Source organism: Oncorhynchus masou, chromosome 12 (genome assembly GCF_036934945.1).
Source record: "Oncorhynchus masou masou isolate Uvic2021 chromosome 12, UVic_Omas_1.1, whole genome shotgun sequence".
Classification (NCBI taxonomy): domain Eukaryota; kingdom Metazoa; phylum Chordata; class Actinopteri; order Salmoniformes; family Salmonidae; genus Oncorhynchus; species Oncorhynchus masou.
In genome coordinates this window covers 78,169,760-78,190,605 of record NC_088223.1, presented here as the reverse complement: position 1 = coordinate 78,190,605, position 20,846 = coordinate 78,169,760, and the positions used below count along the sequence as shown (strand labels likewise).

The 20,846-nt window shown below is 42.6% G+C and overlaps 1 protein-coding gene across 1 annotated transcript; it reads left to right on the top strand.

The window, feature by feature from the left end:
* Nucleotides 1-1,329: 1,329 nt before the first annotated feature.
* On the top strand, nt 1,330-19,839 carry LOC135550867 (14-3-3 protein epsilon). Its single transcript, XM_064982053.1, has 6 exons — nt 1,330-1,526; nt 12,569-12,768; nt 13,026-13,132; nt 13,880-14,086; nt 15,435-15,571; nt 18,641-19,839. Exons 1-6 carry the CDS (start codon nt 1,463-1,465, stop codon nt 18,691-18,693), a joined length of 768 nt encoding a protein of 255 aa, XP_064838125.1. The 5' UTR covers nt 1,330-1,462; the 3' UTR covers nt 18,694-19,839.
* The last annotated feature ends 1,007 nt before the right edge of the window (nt 19,840-20,846 follow it).

The window sequence follows — 20,846 nt, the reverse complement described above, 5'->3', positions numbered from 1 at the left end:
CTCCTCATGCTGGAGAGAGAGATCCGCACCCCTGCGGAGATGGCGTTTGGTCGGCCCCTGGATAGCCCTCATGTTCCTCCGGGGCCGGAGTATGCCCGGAGACTCCAGGACCGCCTGGAGACAGCCCACACCTTCGCCAGAGAGCAGCTGGTGAATGCAGGTGTGAGGCAGAAAAGGAACTATGACGTGCACACCCGGGGAAGGCACTTTGTGGCTGGGGAGCTGGTCTGGGTCTACAGCCCCCTAAGGAAAAAAAGGCAGATGCCCCAAGTTGGACAGTCACTGGGTGGGACCCTGCAGTGTCCTGGAGAGGGTAGGGGAGGTTGTGTACCGGGTGCAGCTTCCTCCCAGGGGGAGAAAGGTGGCACTGCACCGGGACAGGTTAGCCCCATACAGAGGGGCCTCTTTTCCCCAAACCCCAGGAACCCCCACAATTCCCCTCTCTGGCAATGACATTCTCCAGGCACCCACCCTCAGGTGCCGCAGACAAGGCTCCAGACAGCCCACTCCCCCTGTCTCCCCCCGTGTCACCGCGTGGTTCCCCAGAGCCACGGACTGTATTACCCGTTCCCGCTTCCTTGTCCCCCATATCCCTGCCTTCATCCCCTGGTTCCCAGAGGGGCACTCTGCGACCATCACGGCCACGCAGGCAAAGGAGACCTCCGGGTCGCTTCAGAGACTTTGTTTGTTCCCTCGGGGACGAGGGACTTTGTGGTGGGGGGGCTGTGTAGCGACCCGCACAGACAGCTGTGTGTTATGTGTTAGGCTAGGAGGTGGTTGTGTTGTACTGACCAGTACCCGGTGTTCGCGGGGTCCGACATGTCAATCAACCTGCTATCTGCCAATCACGGGAATGCCTGGAATGTTCTGATGCCGGGCATCCTGGTGGTTGGCGGAGTGGCGTGGAGGGGGGTTGGGCAGGGGGGTGGAGCATTGGAAGTTAAGACCAGGTTCAGCCTTTGTTCTCTCTCTCTTACGTCTGGGCTTCCCAAGAGAAGGTCACGATTGGCTTGTGGGTTATCTGTCATCTTTTTGGCGTGTGCTACGGCCCAAACAGTAGCCTGTGTAAAGTTGGTTTAATAAACCGTCAATTCGCAAACTCAAGCCTCTGTTTGGACAATTGTTCATTTATGATCTAGTCAGGTCATTACAATATTATAACAACATATTTTTAATGACTTAAATGTAAATGTAAATGTAATAGTAATATGTGTATCACATTATCTTTCAACAGATTTTTGGATTACAGTAAGACGTCATAAAGATATGTAAATTGAACACGGTGGCGTCATGGATTGCGTTGGTGTCCCGGATGGAGTTCCGACGCCATCTTTACACCAGTGCTGCTGCTACCGGTAGCTAGAGAGTGGGGACGCTGCAGTTGCTCCACTAAGAACCGCCGACTGAGACAGACATACACAAGTTCGATCCGCTCTCCATCGACAGTCCGACCCCGAACACCATGGCAGATCGAGAGCATTTAGTATACCAGGCCAAACTCGCCGAACAAGCTGAGAGATACGATGGTAAGGGCTGAGATATGCCGTCAATGCGGAGTATGCCTCAGTCTCATTCGCTTGTCCCCCCGTACTCTACTAACGGGGGGCTTCGAGGTGGCTTGAAGATGGTTAGTGAGAGTTCGTAGTAGAGACAAAATGGCGGAGAAGAGGGTTTCCGAACTATTCATTTAACGTTTGGAGAAGTGGTTTTGTTTGACTGAATAATGTTAGTTAGAAATAATGTTTAACACGTGTATGCCTGTGTTTTTGGGCATTCGGCGTTAGCATGTGTCATTCAGTATACGCTATAACTAGTTACTTTCTTGAAACCCGTTGGTTATTTCTGCTGGTGGTGCCGAAGTTCCGACGTTGTTGGCCCTCAATGGATATACAACTAACGTTAACTAGCTATTCTGTTGTAGCTAATATTGCGAACTAGTAAACTATAGCCTGATAGCAACGTTCGCTGTGGTACAATGGCGGCTAACTGTTTTATAATATGCATAAAGGAGACGTTAGCTACTGTACAACTTTAGCTCCCATGGTGATGAGTTACCGCAAGCTAATTTGTTAGCTAGCTAAAATAATTGGCTGATTTATAGTGAAATAGTTATTGTGACAGTATAAGAAACTACAGTTTGGTTAATCTAGCTAGTTAGTTGGTCTTGACGCTAGCTAACTTTCTATCGTGTGTGTGCGCACACAGGCTGTCAAACGCAATTGCGACGACAGAGCTTTGTGGGTTGGGTTTCGGGTTTTCTGCAACACATGTAGTTAGCTATCTACAGTAGCTAGTACACGTTGGGTAACTATCTTGTTATTAGTTTTCTATTCTAGACGCCAGTTGGCTAACTGTTGCCTTGACATGATTGGCTAAACAGTATATCAACCAGAGCCAATTAACATTAGCTACCGACCAGAGCCATTTCACTATTTAGATAGCTAACGTCAGAGCCATGTAGTTAGTTAGCTAGCAAGCGAACATTAAACTCAACACGCTAACATTAGCTTTCAGTTTTGTATAATGTTATAGCTAGCTAGATAGCGCGAGCTACCTTGTGAGCCTAAATGTGGAAAGAACGCAGTCCCTGGCAAGCCGAGTGGGTGTGGTTGTTACAGGGACAGCTAATGGTGGCTCATTACATTTTCCCAAGACAGTCACTGCAACACGTTTCAGCTAGTCAGTCAGTACCTTGACAAATGAGCTGTTGGGTCTCATTTGTCGCTTATTTTTTATTAGTAGTGCAAGTTGGATAACACGTGCTAACAGACAAATATGGTTACAATGTTACAGGCTTTGACATGGCAAGCTTGGGTTAGTTACTTGGCTCCTGGCTTACAATGGTGTCCACATCAAATAACTGTTGTACTAATCATTCATTGGCCCTTTAGTGTGGTTTAAATACTTCTACAATAGACCAACACTGTTTTAATGCTGTAGTCAAATCTAGGGATAGTTATAGTTTGCTGTAATTTGGATCTCTGTCATGCAGGGGCTTAATTTTGTTTAATTTGAGGGACTCTGTGTTTTGAAGCACATTTCAATATAGTTTTGCAAGACTCATGACATATTTTAGGTTGGCTATATAATAGCAATAATGGATAACAAAAATAGTCTAGACTCAATTTCCCCAAATGTTATTCAGCTACCAAATGTTTTCTGATAATTTATGAGCCCTCAATTGAATTAAACATTCTCTTTTACAGAAAGTGATTAGTTCAATTGATGGCAACATTCACACAAGTCTTACTATTTTTGACTCCAACTTTAGAAGATCATATCTCAGTTTCTGAATGTCAGAGACAAACCAGAGATTAGTCCCATGTCCATCAGTCACATCTTTCTCTGGCATTTAACTGCTTCTTTCTCACCTAAAGCATTGCAGATTTGTTTTAGATCGGTATAAACAGTCAAGGTACCACAAAAAACATGAATGTAAGCACCACAGACAATTTAGTAGGAGCACCACAAATATTTTTAAGTGTGGAAAACTGTTACTGTAGGGAAAGGAGGAGGAACTGCACTGATTCCAACAAATATATTGCCTAGGCTCAGAAGCCTCATGCTGGCCAGCTGGAAAACAACAGGACACATTTTCAAGGTATTAGGCTAAAACTGCATCTCCAATAGAAATCCCAGAGCACACTTGTAGGCGATGTCATGGTGAAGTTTACTAGCTAAGCTCATGTGTAGACCCGATGTGTTTCTAATGGTCATCTCGCACCAAACTGCATGAACAGGCCTTCAAATCAGAGGCACTCCTTAAATATAAATATGTTGACAAATGAAAACAAGTCAGTTGTCACTTTCATGAGATTGGAGTAATAACATGTTCAGCTAGTTAATACATTGGCTCAAATCTAGGTTGTGGCTTTAGACTTTGCGAAAATGAAGAACAAAGGAAGAATTTCCCCTTCTCTCATTGACTTCTAAAACCCCGGCTTGGTCTGTTTCACAAGCGTTCCCGGAAGTTTTGCAGTGTTTTATTTGGTATTTAGCTGTTTTCATTAATAGTACGGCTGTAACTGGTAGTAGTTCTGTTAGTAGTCACTTGAAAGGAAAAACATCCATCACAAAATTAGTCACTGGCAAAGCACTGCCTCTCACTGCAGGCTTCGCCTTAGTGAACGGTCCTTGCTGTCTGGGATCCTTGGGATGGCCCTGAGTTACATTCAGTTCATATAAGGCAATCAGTCAATTGAAATAAATTCATATGGATTTCACATGACTGTGAATACAGATATGCATCTGTTGGTCACAGATACCGTAATGAAAAAAGGTAGGAGCTTTGATCAGAAAAACAGTTGTGACCACCATTTGCCTAATGCAGCGCGGCACAGCTCCTTTGCAATGAGTTGATCAGGCTGTTGATTGTACAATGTTGTCCCACTCCTCTTCAATGGCTGTGTGAATGTTGGTTGTTGGTGGGAACTGGAACATGCTGTTGTGCATGTCGATCCAGAGCATCCAAACATGCTCAATGGGTGACATGTCTGGTGGGTATGCAGGCCATGGATGAACTGGGAAATGGTCAGCTTCCAGGAATTGTATACAGATCCTTGCGACATGGGGCCGTGCATTCTCACGCTGAAACATGAGGTGATTGTAGCGGATGAATAGCACGACAGTGGGCCTTAGGATCTCGTCATGGTATCTGTGCATTCAAATTGCCACTGATAAAATGCAATTGTGTTCATTGTCCGTAGCTTATGCCTCCCCATACAATAACCCCACTGCCACCATGTGCCAGGCACTCTCTTCACAAGGTTGACATCCACAAACTGCTTGCCCACACAACGCCATACACATGGTCTGCAGTTGTAAAGCCGGTTGGGCGTATTGCCAAATTCTTTAAAATGACGGAGGTGGCTTATGGTAGAGAAATTATTGTTCCGTTCTCTGGCAACAGCGCTGGTGGACATTCCTGCAGTCAGCATGCCAATTGCACGCCCCCTCAACTTGAGACTTCTGTGAAATTGTCAGGTGACAAAACTTCACATTTTAGTGACCTTTATTGTCCCCAGCACAAGGTGCACTTGTGTAATGATTATGCTGTTTAATCAGATTCTTGATATGACGCACCTGACCAGCGCATGGATTATCTTGGCAAAGGAGAAATGCTCACTAACAGGGATGTACAACATTTGAGAAGCGTTTTGTGCTTATGGAACATTCTGGGATATTGTATTTCAGCATTTCATATTTTTGTTCAGTGTAAAATGCTAACAGTAAGTGTTAGGGATGCACATATCTGTACATTTTGCTGCCAAGTAACTGACCCCCATTAACTGGTTAAAGTTCCATATGTGACGATGATGAAAATCTCAGAAACCAGGGTGGGTTGCTAATATGACTAGGGTTGTGCCTTTTTGCTTCTGGACAACAGAAGTTGATATGAAAACCAACAGAACAGGAGAGAAATACTAGTTAACAACAGACATCAGATTTTCAAAATATGCTTTTGAACCATAGCAAATCACTAATTTGTGTAAGAGTATTGCAAGCTAGCTTAGCATTTTGAGTAGCATTTAGCACGCAACATTTTCACAAAAACCAGATAACCAAATAAATAAAATCATTTACCTTTGAAGAGCTTCGGATGTTTTCAATGAGGAGACTCTCAGTTACATAGCAAATGTTCAGTTTTTCCTGAAAGAATCTTTGTGTAGGAGAAATCGCTCCGTTTTGTACATCACATTTGGATACCGAAACGAACCGAAAATTCAGTCACCAACAACGTCAAACTTTTTCCGAATTAACTCCATAATATCGACCGAAACATGGCAAACGTTGTTTGGAATCAATCCTCAAGGTGTTTTTTCACATATCTCTTCATTGATATATCGTTCGTGGAAGCCTGCTTTCTTCTCTGAATTCCATGGAAAAATACTTGCAGCTGAGGTTTGCGCACCAATTTCGGCGCAGGACACCGGGCGGACACCTGGAAATGTGGTCTCTTATGGTCAATCTTCCAATGATATGCCTACAAATACGTTACAATGCTGCAGACACCTTGGGGAAACGACAGAAAGGGCAGGCTCATTCCTCTCGCATTCACAGCCATATAAGGAGACAATGGAAAACGGAGCCTCAAAAATCCTGCTGATTTCCTGGATGCCGTTTCATCTTGGTTTTGCCTGTAGCTCACGTTCTAGGGCACGCACAGAGAATATCTTTGCAGTTCTGGAAACGTCAGTGTTTTCTTTCCAAAGCTATCAATTATATGCATAGTCGAGCATCTTTTTGTGACAAAATATCTTGTTTAAAACGGGAACGTTTTTCATCCAAAAATGAAATAGCGCCCCCAGAGTTTCAAGAGGTTAAGAAAAGGCTAAGCTTGAGAGCAGGCGCATTATTTTCATTTTATTTGCGATTTTCAGAAATCGTTAACGTTGTGTTATGCTAATGAGCCTGAGGCTTTATTCACGATCCCGGATCCGGGATGGGGAGTATCAAGAGGTTTTAATGGCATCAGGAAGTCTTAAAAAAAAATAATTGCCGCTGTTTCTATGGATAGATTTTTGCAAGGCTACTTTGAAGCAAGGTAAGACATGCCACATTATTTGAAGTAAAGTAAAAGGTTCAGCTTTCAGACAATTACTGCCTCAAGCTCACATTGCAAAGTGGTAGGTGACGCGCTGATAGCCTGCCTACCGTTGACTATAGCCTATGCACTCGAATGGCAAATGGGAGGCGTGCTTTAATTACGAGTTGAGAAATTAAAATGGCTCCTTTAACACCCAATTGCATTTAGAGTTGTTTGTTGTGCAATGACTGGGCTTACAAAAGGACTTTCACTCCAGCGAAGAGCTACTTTCGTGCTGTCTGACAGGTGATGGTCAGCTAGGCTCTGTATGCTGTGTGTGTGTGATAAGATGCATGCATGACTAACAAAAATACACCTACCAATTTAAATTCACTAAAGTATGCTAATTTACCTGTAGACCGTTAAGCATGACCGGTCAAATGTGTTTTTGGCGGCTAACCCATTTAACGGTTAACCTGTTAACATTACTGGCTAAGGCTCGGGTTTGGTTATGGTTAGGGTTTAGTGTAGGGATGTCCTAGGGATTTGGCTAGCAATAACACTCAATGAACAGCATCAGGTACTCTCAGCTAGTTAGATGCGGGTGGCAAAACGTGAATTTGGACCACTGAGGTATAATAAGAACGAGACCGCCTCAAATATAGCCAACCCTTGTTTTCAATGTAATCTAATCACATTCGCAGTTCCGGAGTTGCTGCCATCTTCCTTACTGAGATTACTCCACCTGCACTCAAGCACTCAGTGCTCACTGGAAAGACAGCAGTATGTCGCACACATGCTCCAGGAACTCTGTCAGAGCATGTGGAGAGCTCAACAAGCCAATCGGCACTTCCCTTGGCGAGCTGGGGTCATGACCTCAGAGCATGAATATAAAATGTTAATATCTTCGGCTGTGAGTGGCCTGGGCGACAATTTGAGTAAGTTAATGCATGTTTTTTTTCTCCCAAAGGCGATGACCAATGTCTTATCAGGCATTTTAAAATTTGACGTCTCTATGTGGCCGTCGACGGTAATTACCTTTCTCGGCCGTGATGCAGTTAAACTGCAGTACCGAAGCAATACTGTAGGTGCAGTCAAGCGTGCTTCCAGACCGGAACCGTGGCCCCTTAATTTGGACCAGTCCCTGACAGGTGACAACTCACATCAAAATGTAGCATTATTGCACAGCTTCTGTCATTGTCCACTTTATTTAGCTAGAAAGCTTCTATCTACTCTGCATTCACCATAGAAGCAGTAACAGTTAGTTCACGCTCCTCTACGACTAGTGTCGTTGGGTTATACAGTGCATCCAGAAAGTATTCAGACTCGAGGTTGACCGATTTATGATTTTTCAACACCAATACCGATTATTGGAGGACCAAAAAAGCCCATACCGATTAATCGGCTGATTTATAATAAAAATAAAAGTTTTTATTTATATGTAATAATGACAATTACAACAATACTGAATGAACTTATTTTAGCTTAATATAATACATCAATAAAATAAATTTAGCCTCAAGTAATGAAACATGTTCAATTTGGTTTAAATAATGCAAAAACAAAGTGTTGGAGAAGAAAGTAGAAGTGCAATATGTGCTATGTAAGAAAGCTAACGTTTCAGTTCCTTGCTCAGAACATGAGAACATTTGAAAGTAGGTGGTTCCTTTTAACATGAGTCTTCAATATTTCCATGTAAGAATTTTTAGGTTGTAGTTATTATAGGACTATTTCCCTCTCATTTGTATTTCATTAAACTTTGACTTTTGGATGTTCTTATAGGCACTTTAGTATTGCCAGTGTAACAGTATAGCTTCCGTCCCTCGCTCCTCTCTGGGCTCGAACCAGGAACACAACGACAACAGCTACTCTCGAAGCAGCGTTACCCATGCAGAGCAATGGGAACAACCACTCCAAGTCTCAGAGCGAGTGACGTTTGAAACACTATTAGCATGCGCAGCGGGAGACAGGTGGTTATAGTGTTGGACTTGTTAACTGGAAGTTTGCAAGAATGGATCCCCTGAGCTGACGTGTTGAAAATCCGTTCTGCCCCTGAACAAGGCAGTTAACCCACCGTTCCTAGGCCGTCATTGAATATAAGAATGTGTTCTTAACTGACTTGCCTAGTTAAATAAATATTAAATAAAGGTGTAAAAAAATATATATTAAAAAAACTGCCAAATCGGTGTCCAAAAATACAGATTTCCGATTATGAAAACTTGAAATCGGCCCTAATTAATCGACCGACCTCTAATTCAGACCCTTTTACTCTTTCCATGTTTTGTTACGTAACAGCCTTATTATAAAATGTATTAAATAGTCCCCCCCTCAATCTACACACAAAGCTTGCAAATGTATACAAAAACGTAAACTATCACATTTACATAAGTATTCAGACCCTTTACTCAGTACTTTGTTGAAGCACCTTTGGCAGTGATTACAGCCTCAATTCTTCTTGGGTATGATGCTACAAGTTTGGCACGCCTGTATTTGGGGAGGTCTCATTCTTCTCTGCAGATCTTCTCAAGCTCTTGTCAGGTTGGATGGGGAGCGTCGCTGCACAGCTATTTTCAGGTCTGTCCAGAGATGTTCGATTGGGTTTAACTCCGGGCTCTGGTTGGGCCACTCAAGGACTTTCAGAGACTTTGAAGCCACTCCTGTGTTGTCTGGCTGTGTGCTTAGGGTTGTTGTCCTGTTGAAAGGTGAACCTTTGCCCCAGTCTGAGGTCCCGAGCTCTCTGGGGCAGGCTTTCATCATGGATCTCTCTGTACTTTGAGGTGTTCATCTCTCCCTCGTTCCTGACTAGTCTCCCTGTCCCTCCCTCACTTCACTGACCAAGGCCTTTCTCCCCACGATTGAGGAAAAACATTTATTTAATCGATTTTAGAATAAGGCTGTAACGTAACAAAATGTAGATGTCAAGGTGTCTGAATGCTACTCTATACAAAGGCATACCATTAGTTGCTGATTTCAGTTTTCTAGATTCTATTATTAAAGATTCACCAGCGGTACACACGTGCCAGGCAGTCTGGTCTCTTTTGCTCTGCTCTGAAACAGGATACTGTTCTCTACCAACTCTAGCCACTGTTGAGAGAGGCGACACCCCCCACCCCTCCTGTCGTTAGGCCTCCTGAAAGGGGACAATCCCCCGTAGGGGCTCAGAGCCAGACTGACACCCCCCGCAGGCCTGCTGTGGAACAGGCCATTCCTCCGGGAGTCCCCTTTGGCACAGAGGAATGTGCAAGGCGGATAGTATAGCTGGGGTAGGTGGGGTGGGGGTGTACGAGCTGGTGGTATGTGCCTATGCAGCCCCCCTGACATAAGGGCTGAAGGACGGGAGGAGACGAGGCACCAGTGCGCCACTCTTACGTAACCCCTCTCTCCAGCTCAGACGAGTCATCCAGCCCCAATGTTTGTGCAAATGGCTCAGACGGGCTATCTTCTTAGTGGGTATCTTTGCAGAGACTGCTCATTTACTTTTTAATCCTTCCCCTCCTTGCCGCTGCCTCTTTGACGAAGTGCACTTATACACTGCCCCCAGCCTCAGTGGTCCTGGGCACTCAACAGACCTGAACGAATTCCAATGTGGAGTTGTAATGGTGGTGGTAACTCCTCTGCCCCCAACCCACCTCTGTCATGCCTGTCGTCCCCCCCAGAGATGGAGTAGTATTCCTCTTTCCTTGATTAATGGGGTGAACAGTTAACAATGTTATTTTTTTTATAGACACATCAAGTGTCAGGGCAGCAGAGTTGCTGAGCACTAGTTAGACGTGATGCTTTTCAAAAAAATTCAAAACAAGTCACAAGTTGCATGGACTCACTCTGTTTGTTTGCAATAATAGTATTTAACTTGATTCTGAACCCCACACATACAATTATCTGTAAGGTCCCTCAGTTGAGCAGTGTATTTCAACCACAGACCAAGGAGGTTTTCCAATGAGCATAGTGAAGTTATTAATTACACTTTGGATGGTGTATCAATACACCCAGTCACTACAAAGACACAGGCTTCCTACCTAACTTAGTTGCCGGAGAGGAAGGAAACCGCTCAGCGTGAGGCCAATGGTTACTTTAAAAAGGTTACATAGTTTAATGTCTGTGATAGATCTGATGATGAATCAAGAACACCCTCAATACTAACCTAATTGACAGAGTGACAAGGAAGCCTGTACATAATACAACTATTCTAAAATGTGCAGTTTGTTTGTTTGCAACAAGGCACTAAAGTAATACCACAAAAGAAATGTGGTAAAACAATTACATTTTTGCCCTGAATACAACGTGTTTAAATTTGGGGAAAATACAACATATTACTGAGAACCACTCGCCATATTTTCAAGAATAGTGATGGCTGCATCTTGGTTGTGCTTGTAATCGTTAAGGACTGGAGTTTTTCAGGATAAAAAAAAAGAAACGGAATGGAGCTAAGCACAGGCAAAATCCTAGAGGAAAACCTTGTCTGCGTTCCACCAGACTGGGAGATTAATTCATCTTTAAGCAGGACTACAACCTAAAATGCCAAATCTATACTGGAGTTGCTTACCAAGAAGACAATGAATGTTTCTGAGTGGTCAAGTTAGATTTAAGTAAGTCAAAACTATGGCAATACATGAGAATGGTTGTCTAGCAACGATCAACAACCAATTTGACAGAGCTTGAAGAATGTTGAAAATAAAAATGGGCAAATGTTGCACAATCCAGGTGTGGAAAGCTCTTGGATTTACCCAGAGACTCACCGCTGTAATTGCTGCCAAAGGTGCTTCTACAAAGTAATGTTTTTAAAAGATGTGAGTACTTATATAAATTCGATTTCTGTATTTTATTTTCAATAAATTGGTAAACATTCCAAAAAACATGTTTTCACTTTGTCATTATGGAGTACTGTGTGTAGATGGGTGAGAAAATAAATTTATTTTTATTTATTTACGCTGTAACGCAGCAATGGGTATGAATACTTTCTGAAAGCACTGTATATCCTGAAATCTTGTTTCATTTCCCTGTCCTACCTTTTTAAAAACTGTGTCAATCCAGAGTGGTGTCACTGTCTGAGCACGGCTCTAGCCCACTCATCGACGTCACGGGTCAAGTGGTCTTTCTCTGTAGAGATACCGTAGTACCGCTGCTCTTCCCGGGCACTGGTAGTCGAGCATCGAATCTTTAGCTAATTCTACTCCATGTCATATGCTGAAGACTCACCTTTCTGTGATATTTGAATATGAACATTCTATAATTGAGCTTGAGGAGAACAGGATTTAATCCCCCTCACAGCTATCCTCCAATCACAGTTTCATTATTTTCATTATCATTTTCTCCACAGAACACGTCGGTATCCACGTGGGTATTCCAACCTCCAAATGTATTAGTTTTGATTTTAGGCCTCAAAATACAACATGTTTAGCTCAATGTTAAAAATTTGAATTCATAACAAAGTCAAAAACAATTTCCTGAGGCTCCACATGTTTTCATTGAAAATATTAATGTTATTTCCAACAACCAATGCGCAACTCTGCTGTAAATCCATCGCATATTGAACATAGAGATTGGCAATGACAAATAAAATAATAATATTCATCACATGCGCCGAATACCACTGGTGTCGACCTTGGTTCAGGGCTCATAAGTAAGCATTTCACTAACAATGCATTTAAAAAAATATGAATAAGAATTAAAGTAACAAGTAATTAATTACAATAGCGAGACTATATACAGAGGGGTACCGGTTAGTCGAGGTAATATGTACATGTAGGTAGAGCTATTAAAGTGACTATGCATAGATGATAAGAGTAGCAGCGGTGTATTCTCAGTCAGGGATGTAATTTGTCTTTATTAATCAGGAGTTCCTGCTTTCTGAACATTTCCTGAACATACATAATATAAATTGATCTATCCCGTAGCCAAAATCTACATTTACAGATTTTCTATGTTCTTGTGTGATTGCTGCCAGCAAAAAACAGACAAAATCCAGAACAGAACAAATTGTTCGTAACTTATTGAAGGCAGGGTGTTTGATGGTTTAGGTTCAGTCTTTTCTCTCTCTGTCAGAAATGGTGGAGTCCATGAAGAACGTGGCGGGCATGGACGTGGAGCTGACGGTGGAGGAGCGGAACCTGCTGTCGGTGGCTTACAAGAACGTGATCGGAGCCAGAAGAGCGTCCTGGAGGATAATCAGCAGCCTTGAACAGAAGGAGGAGAACAAAGGAGGCGAAGACAAACTGAAGATGATCCGGGAATACAGGCAAACGGTGAGCCACGTGGATGGTGGTAGTAGAGGAGAACCCTGATAAGGGCGGCGAGATGTTGAGATGTTGCTTAGCTAAGGATGGTGTGTGGCTCCTTTCAAAATAGAGGTTTATCTTGGGGCCTTAAAAAAAAAGTGTTTAATTTTTAGAGGTCGTTCAAGGGTTAAGTAAAAAAAAAAACATTAAAGTTGAGTGTTGTTTTTGTCTGTTCTCCTTGAGTTTGTTGCCAACAGGTGCTGTGTGTTTTGTCTGCTCTGCAGGTGGAGACTGAGCTGAAATCAATCTGTAATGACATTCTGGATGTACTGGACAAGCACCTCATTCCAGCAGCAAACACTGGAGAATCGAAGGTTTTCTACTACAAAATGTACGTCTGCGGATGGGACAGCTTTTGAAAAACTATTTAGCGCACATCAGCTAATATCTATGCCCGGACTGTTCTATTAACATGAGAAAAGTCTCTCTGCTCTCTCGCGCTCTGTGTGAACATCTGCTTCTCAATGGTTCACCCTTTGCCCTGAACTGTGCACTTGTGCGATACCCCACATGAATTTAAAAGCACAAAATTGGTGTAAGCAAGGGATCTTACACCAATCCTTTTTTTTTTTTTTTTTTTTTTAACCTTTATTTTACTAGGCAAGTCAGTTAAGAACAAATTCTTATTTTCAATGACGGCCTAGGAACAGTGGGTTTAACTGCCTGTTCAGGGGCAGAACGACAGATTTTGTACCTTGTCAGCTCGGGGATTTGAACTTGCAACCTTTCGGTTACTAGTCCAATGCTCTAACCACTAGGCTACACTGCCGCCCCTTTTAAATCCAAATAGGGATGCATACTTCAGAGTAAATGTGGAATATTGGGACGCAGGGCTAGTCTCTCTAGCAAGTCTAGCCCTGGTCAAGGAGTAGTCTTAAGTGTCCACAGCAGTTTCAAGGGCTGCATGACAGTAAGACCCTTTTGTACATGGGGTTCAGTCATAGAATTATGCAGTGTTTTCTCAACCCACAAGCCATGCTTGTCTGTTAAGAATATTAATATGTTAACATATGCAGACCATGGATTGATTGAATGTTTTGTGAGGTTGAAATAAGTCTCGTTCTCCCTTTTTCCTCAGGAAGGGAGACTACCACAGGTACCTGGCAGAGTTTGCCACGGGCAACGACCGAAAGGAGGCGGCAGAGAACAGCTTGGTTGCGTACAAAGCTGCAAGCGACATCGCCATGATCGAACTCCCACCGACACACCCCATCCGTCTGGGACTGGCACTCAACTTCTCCGTATTTTATTATGAAATCCTCAATTCCCCCGACCGCGCATGCAGGTGGGCCCCCTCATCTTCTCTCCCCACTCTTCTCTTGTCTTTTCTCTCCCATCTCCCTCCTCTACGTGCCATTGCAAGATGTTTCAAATAGAAAGTGATTGTGAGTGTGTAATAATGCACAAGCAGGAGGCCCGAGTATTTTATAAAAACATTTTTTTAAAGAATTCTGGCTATGCCTTACGGAGTGTTTTTCTGCAGTACCAGGTGTTAGTCTTTTATTAACATTTTCAAAGAAACAGATTGAGTTTTGATTTGATTAGGTTTTTTAGACCTTATCTAGTGCTGCATCATGTCTACTAGGCTTGGGCGGTATCCACATTTTATATCGTCCTTCTCTCATCCTGGGATTTATTGTATTACTGGCATTACTGGAGAGAAGGACGTTATGATGATATAAAAATGTGCCAGGTACCTGTGGGTGTTAAAATACAACAAAATGCCGTTGGACTTCTATTACCAGAATGCAAACAAAATTAGCACAAACAAACAGCAAAACTGAACATCAATTAATTGCAAAGACTAGCAAATCCAGATCAAAGTTATACAAGCATAGCAAGTAGCTACCAAATGTCATTTTTGGTGAGTGTGGACATTTACTAGCGAACTTTAACAGAAGATTGTGCAAATGAAAAACATTGATGCATCCTTTGAAGGAAGGGCAGCATGTGTACACGGAGCAGATGGGAGAACAATTTAAATGCTAGTTGGAAGCACCGGGGGAAAAATGTCAGCTGTACAGAACTTAGTAGTGAATTGCATACAAGTGAATTGCATCATCTCGTGCGCTGCACACAGACTCGCTGATACATATATAATGTTATGGACTCACCAGCTTCCTTTCTCCCGTTGTGCTATTTACAAACAAACACGTGGCTGGCTCCTTCTGTTCTGGGGAACTAGGGTAAGTTTTAGAAAGTGAACGGTGACATAAAACCGCAGTCTGCTTTATGTCCTAACGTATTGTACAAGTTTTCTGCAGGTATTAACTTAAAACTTAAAGTATCTACAAATATAACAATTTATTGGAAAAAGTTAAAAGAAATAGTTTCAACAGTTTTGAAAAACCATCCCATGGCTTTTTCCAAATATCCTGATATATGGTTTATACGGTATGCCGCCCATGCCTATATTTCAGACTGGGCATGCAATTGTCTCTCCTATACAGTACATGGAAGTCACCTGATGTCCTGGCTAGTAATACAATATAATATATTTTTATTTATTTATCAAGACATGTTATTGTATGCTCCATACATGTTGACTAATGTTCAGAAATTTGTTGTTGTGACTCGGACACTGTAATATCCAACCTTTGACACTCCCTCTCTGCCCACGCTGTTGCCCTCAGGTTGGCGAAGGCGGCATTTGACGATGCCATTGCAGAACTGGACACGCTGAGCGAGGAGAGCTACAAGGACTCCACACTCATCATGCAGTTGCTACGCGACAACCTGACACTATGGACTTCAGATATGCAGGGAGACGGTGAGCGTTCCATGCTTCTTCACCTATTATATGTAGAACAATACAGTTCAAGGACTAAACCCACTCCAGCGTCTGTGGTCACGTGGAGGATGGATGTTTTCCACCTATTGACAGCACACTGCTGGGCTGGTGCTGTGTGCTCTTAGGGTTGGAGAGTTGACCTCACCCACCCTTTATCTTCTCCCCCCAGCACAGTGGTTTTTCTCTAACTTCAGCAGCGCTCCCTCTCTTTCTCCAGCTCTCTTTCTATTTCTCTTTTTCTCTGTCTTTCCGTTTCACCCCTTTCTCTTTTACTGTCTGAGATGTACTCATGTTCAAGACTCTCATGCCTCCATCTTCCACTGTGTAGATTCTTAAGGACAACCCCCCCTCCCCCACTCCATTCCCTCGATAGAACTGTATTTTGTAAGTCATCTTTCTCCTGTCTTGGGCATCCCTCTTGCTTTGTCAATCAGACTTGCTGCCCTTCACTAACACTTTCTCTGCATCTTCCAGCGCCGGGTTAATTCACACTAGTAAAATGTTGTGGACCGTGAAACATTTGAGTGCTGTGTGGTTAGTGTCACTGTCCTACTCACTGCAACGCAATTTTTTACCAACACTGTCTGTCTGGGTTTGGGCTAGAGTTTAGGTATTCCACTTATTATTATGGCTGAACATGACATACTCAGTAATCACACCGAATCCTTGGGACCCTGTTTTCACTCGTAAATCTGCAAACAGGCAGTTGATGCACATCAACACTGCTGTTGTCCACACCAACTGCATGTAGCATCTCGTAGGCACTCATTAGGCACCTTATTATAGTTTCTATTTTTGATCTTCGTAGATTCTGAACCTTTGTTAGACTCGCTGCTTTAATTCTTACCAAGTAGATGGCTGTGCCATCTCTATGGAAACCTTCCTAAGCAACGAGCCTAGGTGGTCCGAAAGGCATTTGCTAGCTATCAAATCTTTACTGAGGCGTTTGACATTTTGCCGTGTGAAGAATAGATATTTGTGTTGATACTGGTTTGCACACAAGCACTAGTGCCTTTAGAATGTATTCATACCCTGTGACTTATTCCACATTTTGTTACAGCCTGAATTCAAAATGGATTAATTATATATTTAAGTAAAAACTGTAAATAGGCCACTCAGGAACATCTTCTAAAGCAACTCCAGTGTAGATTTGGCCTTGTGTTTTAGGTTATTGTCTTGCTGAAAGGTGCATTTGTCTCCTAGTATCTGTTGGAAGGCAGACTGAACCAGGTTTTCCTCTAAGAATTCGCATGTGCTTATGGCTGTATTCCATTTATTTTTTATCCTGAACTCACTAGTCCTTACCAATGACAAGCATACCCATAACATGATGCAGCTACTGCCATGCTTGAAAATATGGAGAGTGGTACTCAGTGACGTGTTCAGTTTGATTTGCCCCAAACTTAATGCTTTGTATTCAGGACAAAAAGGTAAATTCTTTGCCACATCATTTGCAGTATTACTTTAGTGCCCTATTGCAAACAGGATTCATGTTTTGGATTGTTTTATTCTGTACAGGGTTCCTTCTTTTTAGTCATTTGTTAGTATTGTGGAGTAACTACAATGTTGATCCATCTTCCGTTATCTCCCATCACAGCCATTAAACTCTAACTGTTTTAAAATCACAATTGGCCTTGTGAAATCCCTAAGCGGTTTCCTTCCTCTCTGGCAACTTAGTTAGGAAGGATGCCTGTATCTTTGTTGTGACTGGGGGTATTGATAAACCATCCAAAGCCTAATTAATAACTTCACCATGCTCAAAGGGCTATTCAGTGTCTGCTTTGTATTTTTTTTACACATCTACCAATCGGTGCCCATTGAGAGGCATTGGAAAACTCCCTGTTCTTGGTGGATGAATCTGTGCTTGAAATTCACTAGACGGTTGAGGGACCTAACAGATAATTGTGTATGTGGGATACAGAGATGGGGTAGTCAATCAAAAATCATGTTAACCACTATTATTGAACAGGAATGAGTCAATTTAAATTATTATGTGATTTGTTAAGCTTTATCTGTCTGTCCTGAACTTATTTAGGCTTGCTATTACAAAGGGTTTGAAAACTTATTGTCCCAAGACATTTCCACTTTGAAGTTGTAATTTCTACAAACAAATTCCACTGACATGGGTTATTCTGTGTAGTTCAGTGACACAATCTTAATGTATTACATTTAAAATTCAGGCTGTAACACAACAAAATAAGTCATGGGGCATGAACACTTTCTGATGCCACTATGCACATTCTCCTGCCAACCACCAATGTGTTTTTTTTGTGCAACATGACTCATGGGTGGGTTTTCCAACGCCTTTGTAGTGTATGTTATCTCTGCCATTGACCCCGAAGGCATTCATATCACACATTTTGCTGGCATAGACTGACAACCAAACGGCAATTTTATAATTGTTACGCTCATGGCTCTAGCATTGTTTTTTGAAACAACAGCTAACTTCCTTCACATTGCACACAGAGACAAAATGTTATGTTTGGGTAAGTAGAACAAAGCACTATCCCTTTAAGGTTATGATTGGGGGAGGGAAAGCAGATCATAGATCTACACCTAGGGGACCTTAATCTTGGAGTCTTTGACTCTGGTGGTCTTGGCGTGTTGGGCCAGTAACTGAAAGGGTGCTGGATTGAATCCCCGAGCTGACAAGGTAAAAATCTGTCGTCCTGCCCCTGAGCAAGGCAGTTCCCCGGGTGCCGAAGGCGTGGATGTCGATTATGGCAGCCCCCCGCACCTCTCTGATTCAGAGGGGTTGGATTAAATGCGGAAGACTCATTCAGTTGTTTAACTGACTTGGTATCGATCCCCTTTTCCCTTCCTCAGCCCATCTCACTCACCCATCACCACCTATCTTTACTCTTTACTAATCACTCCTCCCCTGAAGACCATATCACTGTAAACCTCACCTCCCTGTTGCCATGGTAACAGCGCGTGGGCCCTGAACTTTCTTTTGTACATTTATGTTTGTGGTGAAAATGACACTGGCTTTGAATGATGAAGATTAAAAAAAAAAAAAATGGAATACATGTGCCTCTCTCTCTTCAGGTGAAGAACAGAATAAAGAAGTGCTGCAAGATGTGGAGGATGAGACCCAGTGAGACTTCACGGCCAATACGAGACACCCCTCCCCTCCCCTCCGCCTGCTAGCCCCAGTTCCAACTATGGTGTCAGTGAGAGCTCCCAAACTCGGCTTTTACGCCGATGCCAACTCGCTCTTTTACCCCTTTTCTTGTTCACTATCACTTTATCTGTCTGTCAGTTCTTCTGGTTTTCCTTTTATAAAAAAATAAAGATAAAAATCGCCCATTTCATTGGAAATAATAACTTCTGCATTTAAACACAAGAGAAAATATAAAAGCTGAAGCTTCGAGCTGTTCCTGGGTGTTTATATATATATATATATATATATATATATATATATATATATAGTAAAACCCCTGTTGCAAGCCTGGCCATGTAAGGGTCACGTCATTTATCGTCACTTTTTTGTTTTCATTTTTGCTGTGTCATCAGTTGCCAAGTGTGCTTGCCTGCGGTCGTCAACGTTCACGCGCTCGCTGACTTTATTTTTAAAACACAAACGTTTGCTGTAACTCTTTTTCTAGAACTGATTGATGTCTTCGTGCTACTTTACTCTAGTCGTCTAAGCCTTTGGTCGCAAATTAGGGATGGTGGCGGCTTTTGACTGTTTTTAAAAGGGACATAAAGCTTTTTAGAAGGAACGAAGTGCCCTTTGTGTTTCTCCTCTCTCATTGCCAGGCTCTTATCAATGACGATAGCAGAACTTCCCCCGAGCATCTCTTTCTTTGCGATCACCACTCAGGTCCGAGGCATGGACCACACATTGTTGTGCAGTCTGTAGCGCTGCTTTTGTACTGGTTGCTGACATATAGAGACGATGGCTTGTAGCAGTGTAAAAAAAAACAAAACAAGGAGCGTGAAGTTTCTCCATCTCTCTTATGTGAGGTAAAGCAGGTTTGCATTGGCACCGTAAAAAAACTTTGTTTAAAAAAAGAAACCTGCTTATGTTATCTTGTATTGCCCCTCTGTTCCAGAATATTCTCTTTCTCCCTCTGTCCTGCCCCCTTATTTTCTCTCTTCTGTTCAGTATGTGTAGCTTGAATCTGATTTGTACTACTGGATATTCTGACTGGACCCACACGCCCTGTCTGTCTTCTTACTGAAACACAGCATGGAAATTAACATTTAAACTTCAAATAAAAAAAAAGAAACTTACATTAAAATGCACCTGTGGTGTCATTTTTCGATTCAAATTCGCTGTACTATCTTTAGCCAGAGACCGATAAGTTTTACCTTTGACAGTTTACCTTCTGTTGTTACTGTCATCTAAGGGTAAGGTGCTCCATTCAGTGAACTGATCAGGAAATAAGTATCTTACCCTCTGACAGTAACAGAGCATAAACTGTTTTGATTATGTGGCTCATTTTCCATTGGAGTGCGTAGGTTGGATCAAGAAAAGAGGGAAAAGCAACAGATTACACACTTTTGGGAAGCCGTCTAATACAGTATCTTGTTTTCAGCCCCACGGATGACTTGTACTTAGGGTCATAGGTGTATTCACTATGCAATAAGGTGAAATGTTCACAATGTTGCAACTAGAAATGTAATTACTAGAGCGGACATGATTTCCTATTAGCTATGACATAAAATCATAGATAAATGCTCTACAAAATGCATTCTGTCTATTCTTTAATTTTGCGCCCTCCTGGTCAAACTTATTTGTACAGGTGGCCTTCACAATTATTTATATTCCTTGATCATTACATAGCCATTAGAGGGCAGCGCAGTCCTACTATTGAATTATATTCCCGTTTGAAACTACAGTCCCCCCCCCAAACCGTTACACTGCATTTCAGCCCTGCCACAAAAGGACCAGCTGACATCACGTCAGTGATTCTCTCGTTAACACAGGTGTGAGTGTTGACAAGGCTGGAGATCACTCTGTCATGCTGATTGAGTTGGAATAACAGACTGGAAGCTTGAAAAGGAGGGTGGTGCTTGGAATCATTGTTCTTCCTCTGTCAATCATGGTTACCTGCAAAGAAACACATGCCGTCATCATGGCTTTGCACAAAAAGGGCTTCACAGGCAAGGATATTGCTGCCAGTAAGATTGCACCTAAATCAACCATTTATTGGATCATCAAGAACTTCAAGGAGAGTGGTTCAATTATTGTGAAGAAGGCTTCAGGGCGCCCAAGAAAGTGCAGCAAGCGCCAGGACCATCGCTT

Excerpts from the sequence above, each read along its gene's own strand:
- LOC135550867 (XM_064982053.1), top strand. The coding sequence starts at position 1,463 with ATGGCAGATCGAGAGCATTTAGTATACCAGGCCAAACTCGCCGAACAA. Across the intron at positions 12,769-13,025 it reads TCCGGGAATACAGGCAAACG|GTGGAGACTGAGCTGAAATC; the intron begins GTGAGCCACGTG and ends TCTGCTCTGCAG. Across the intron at positions 15,572-18,640 it reads TTCAGATATGCAGGGAGACG|GTGAAGAACAGAATAAAGAA; the intron begins GTGAGCGTTCCA and ends CTCTCTCTTCAG.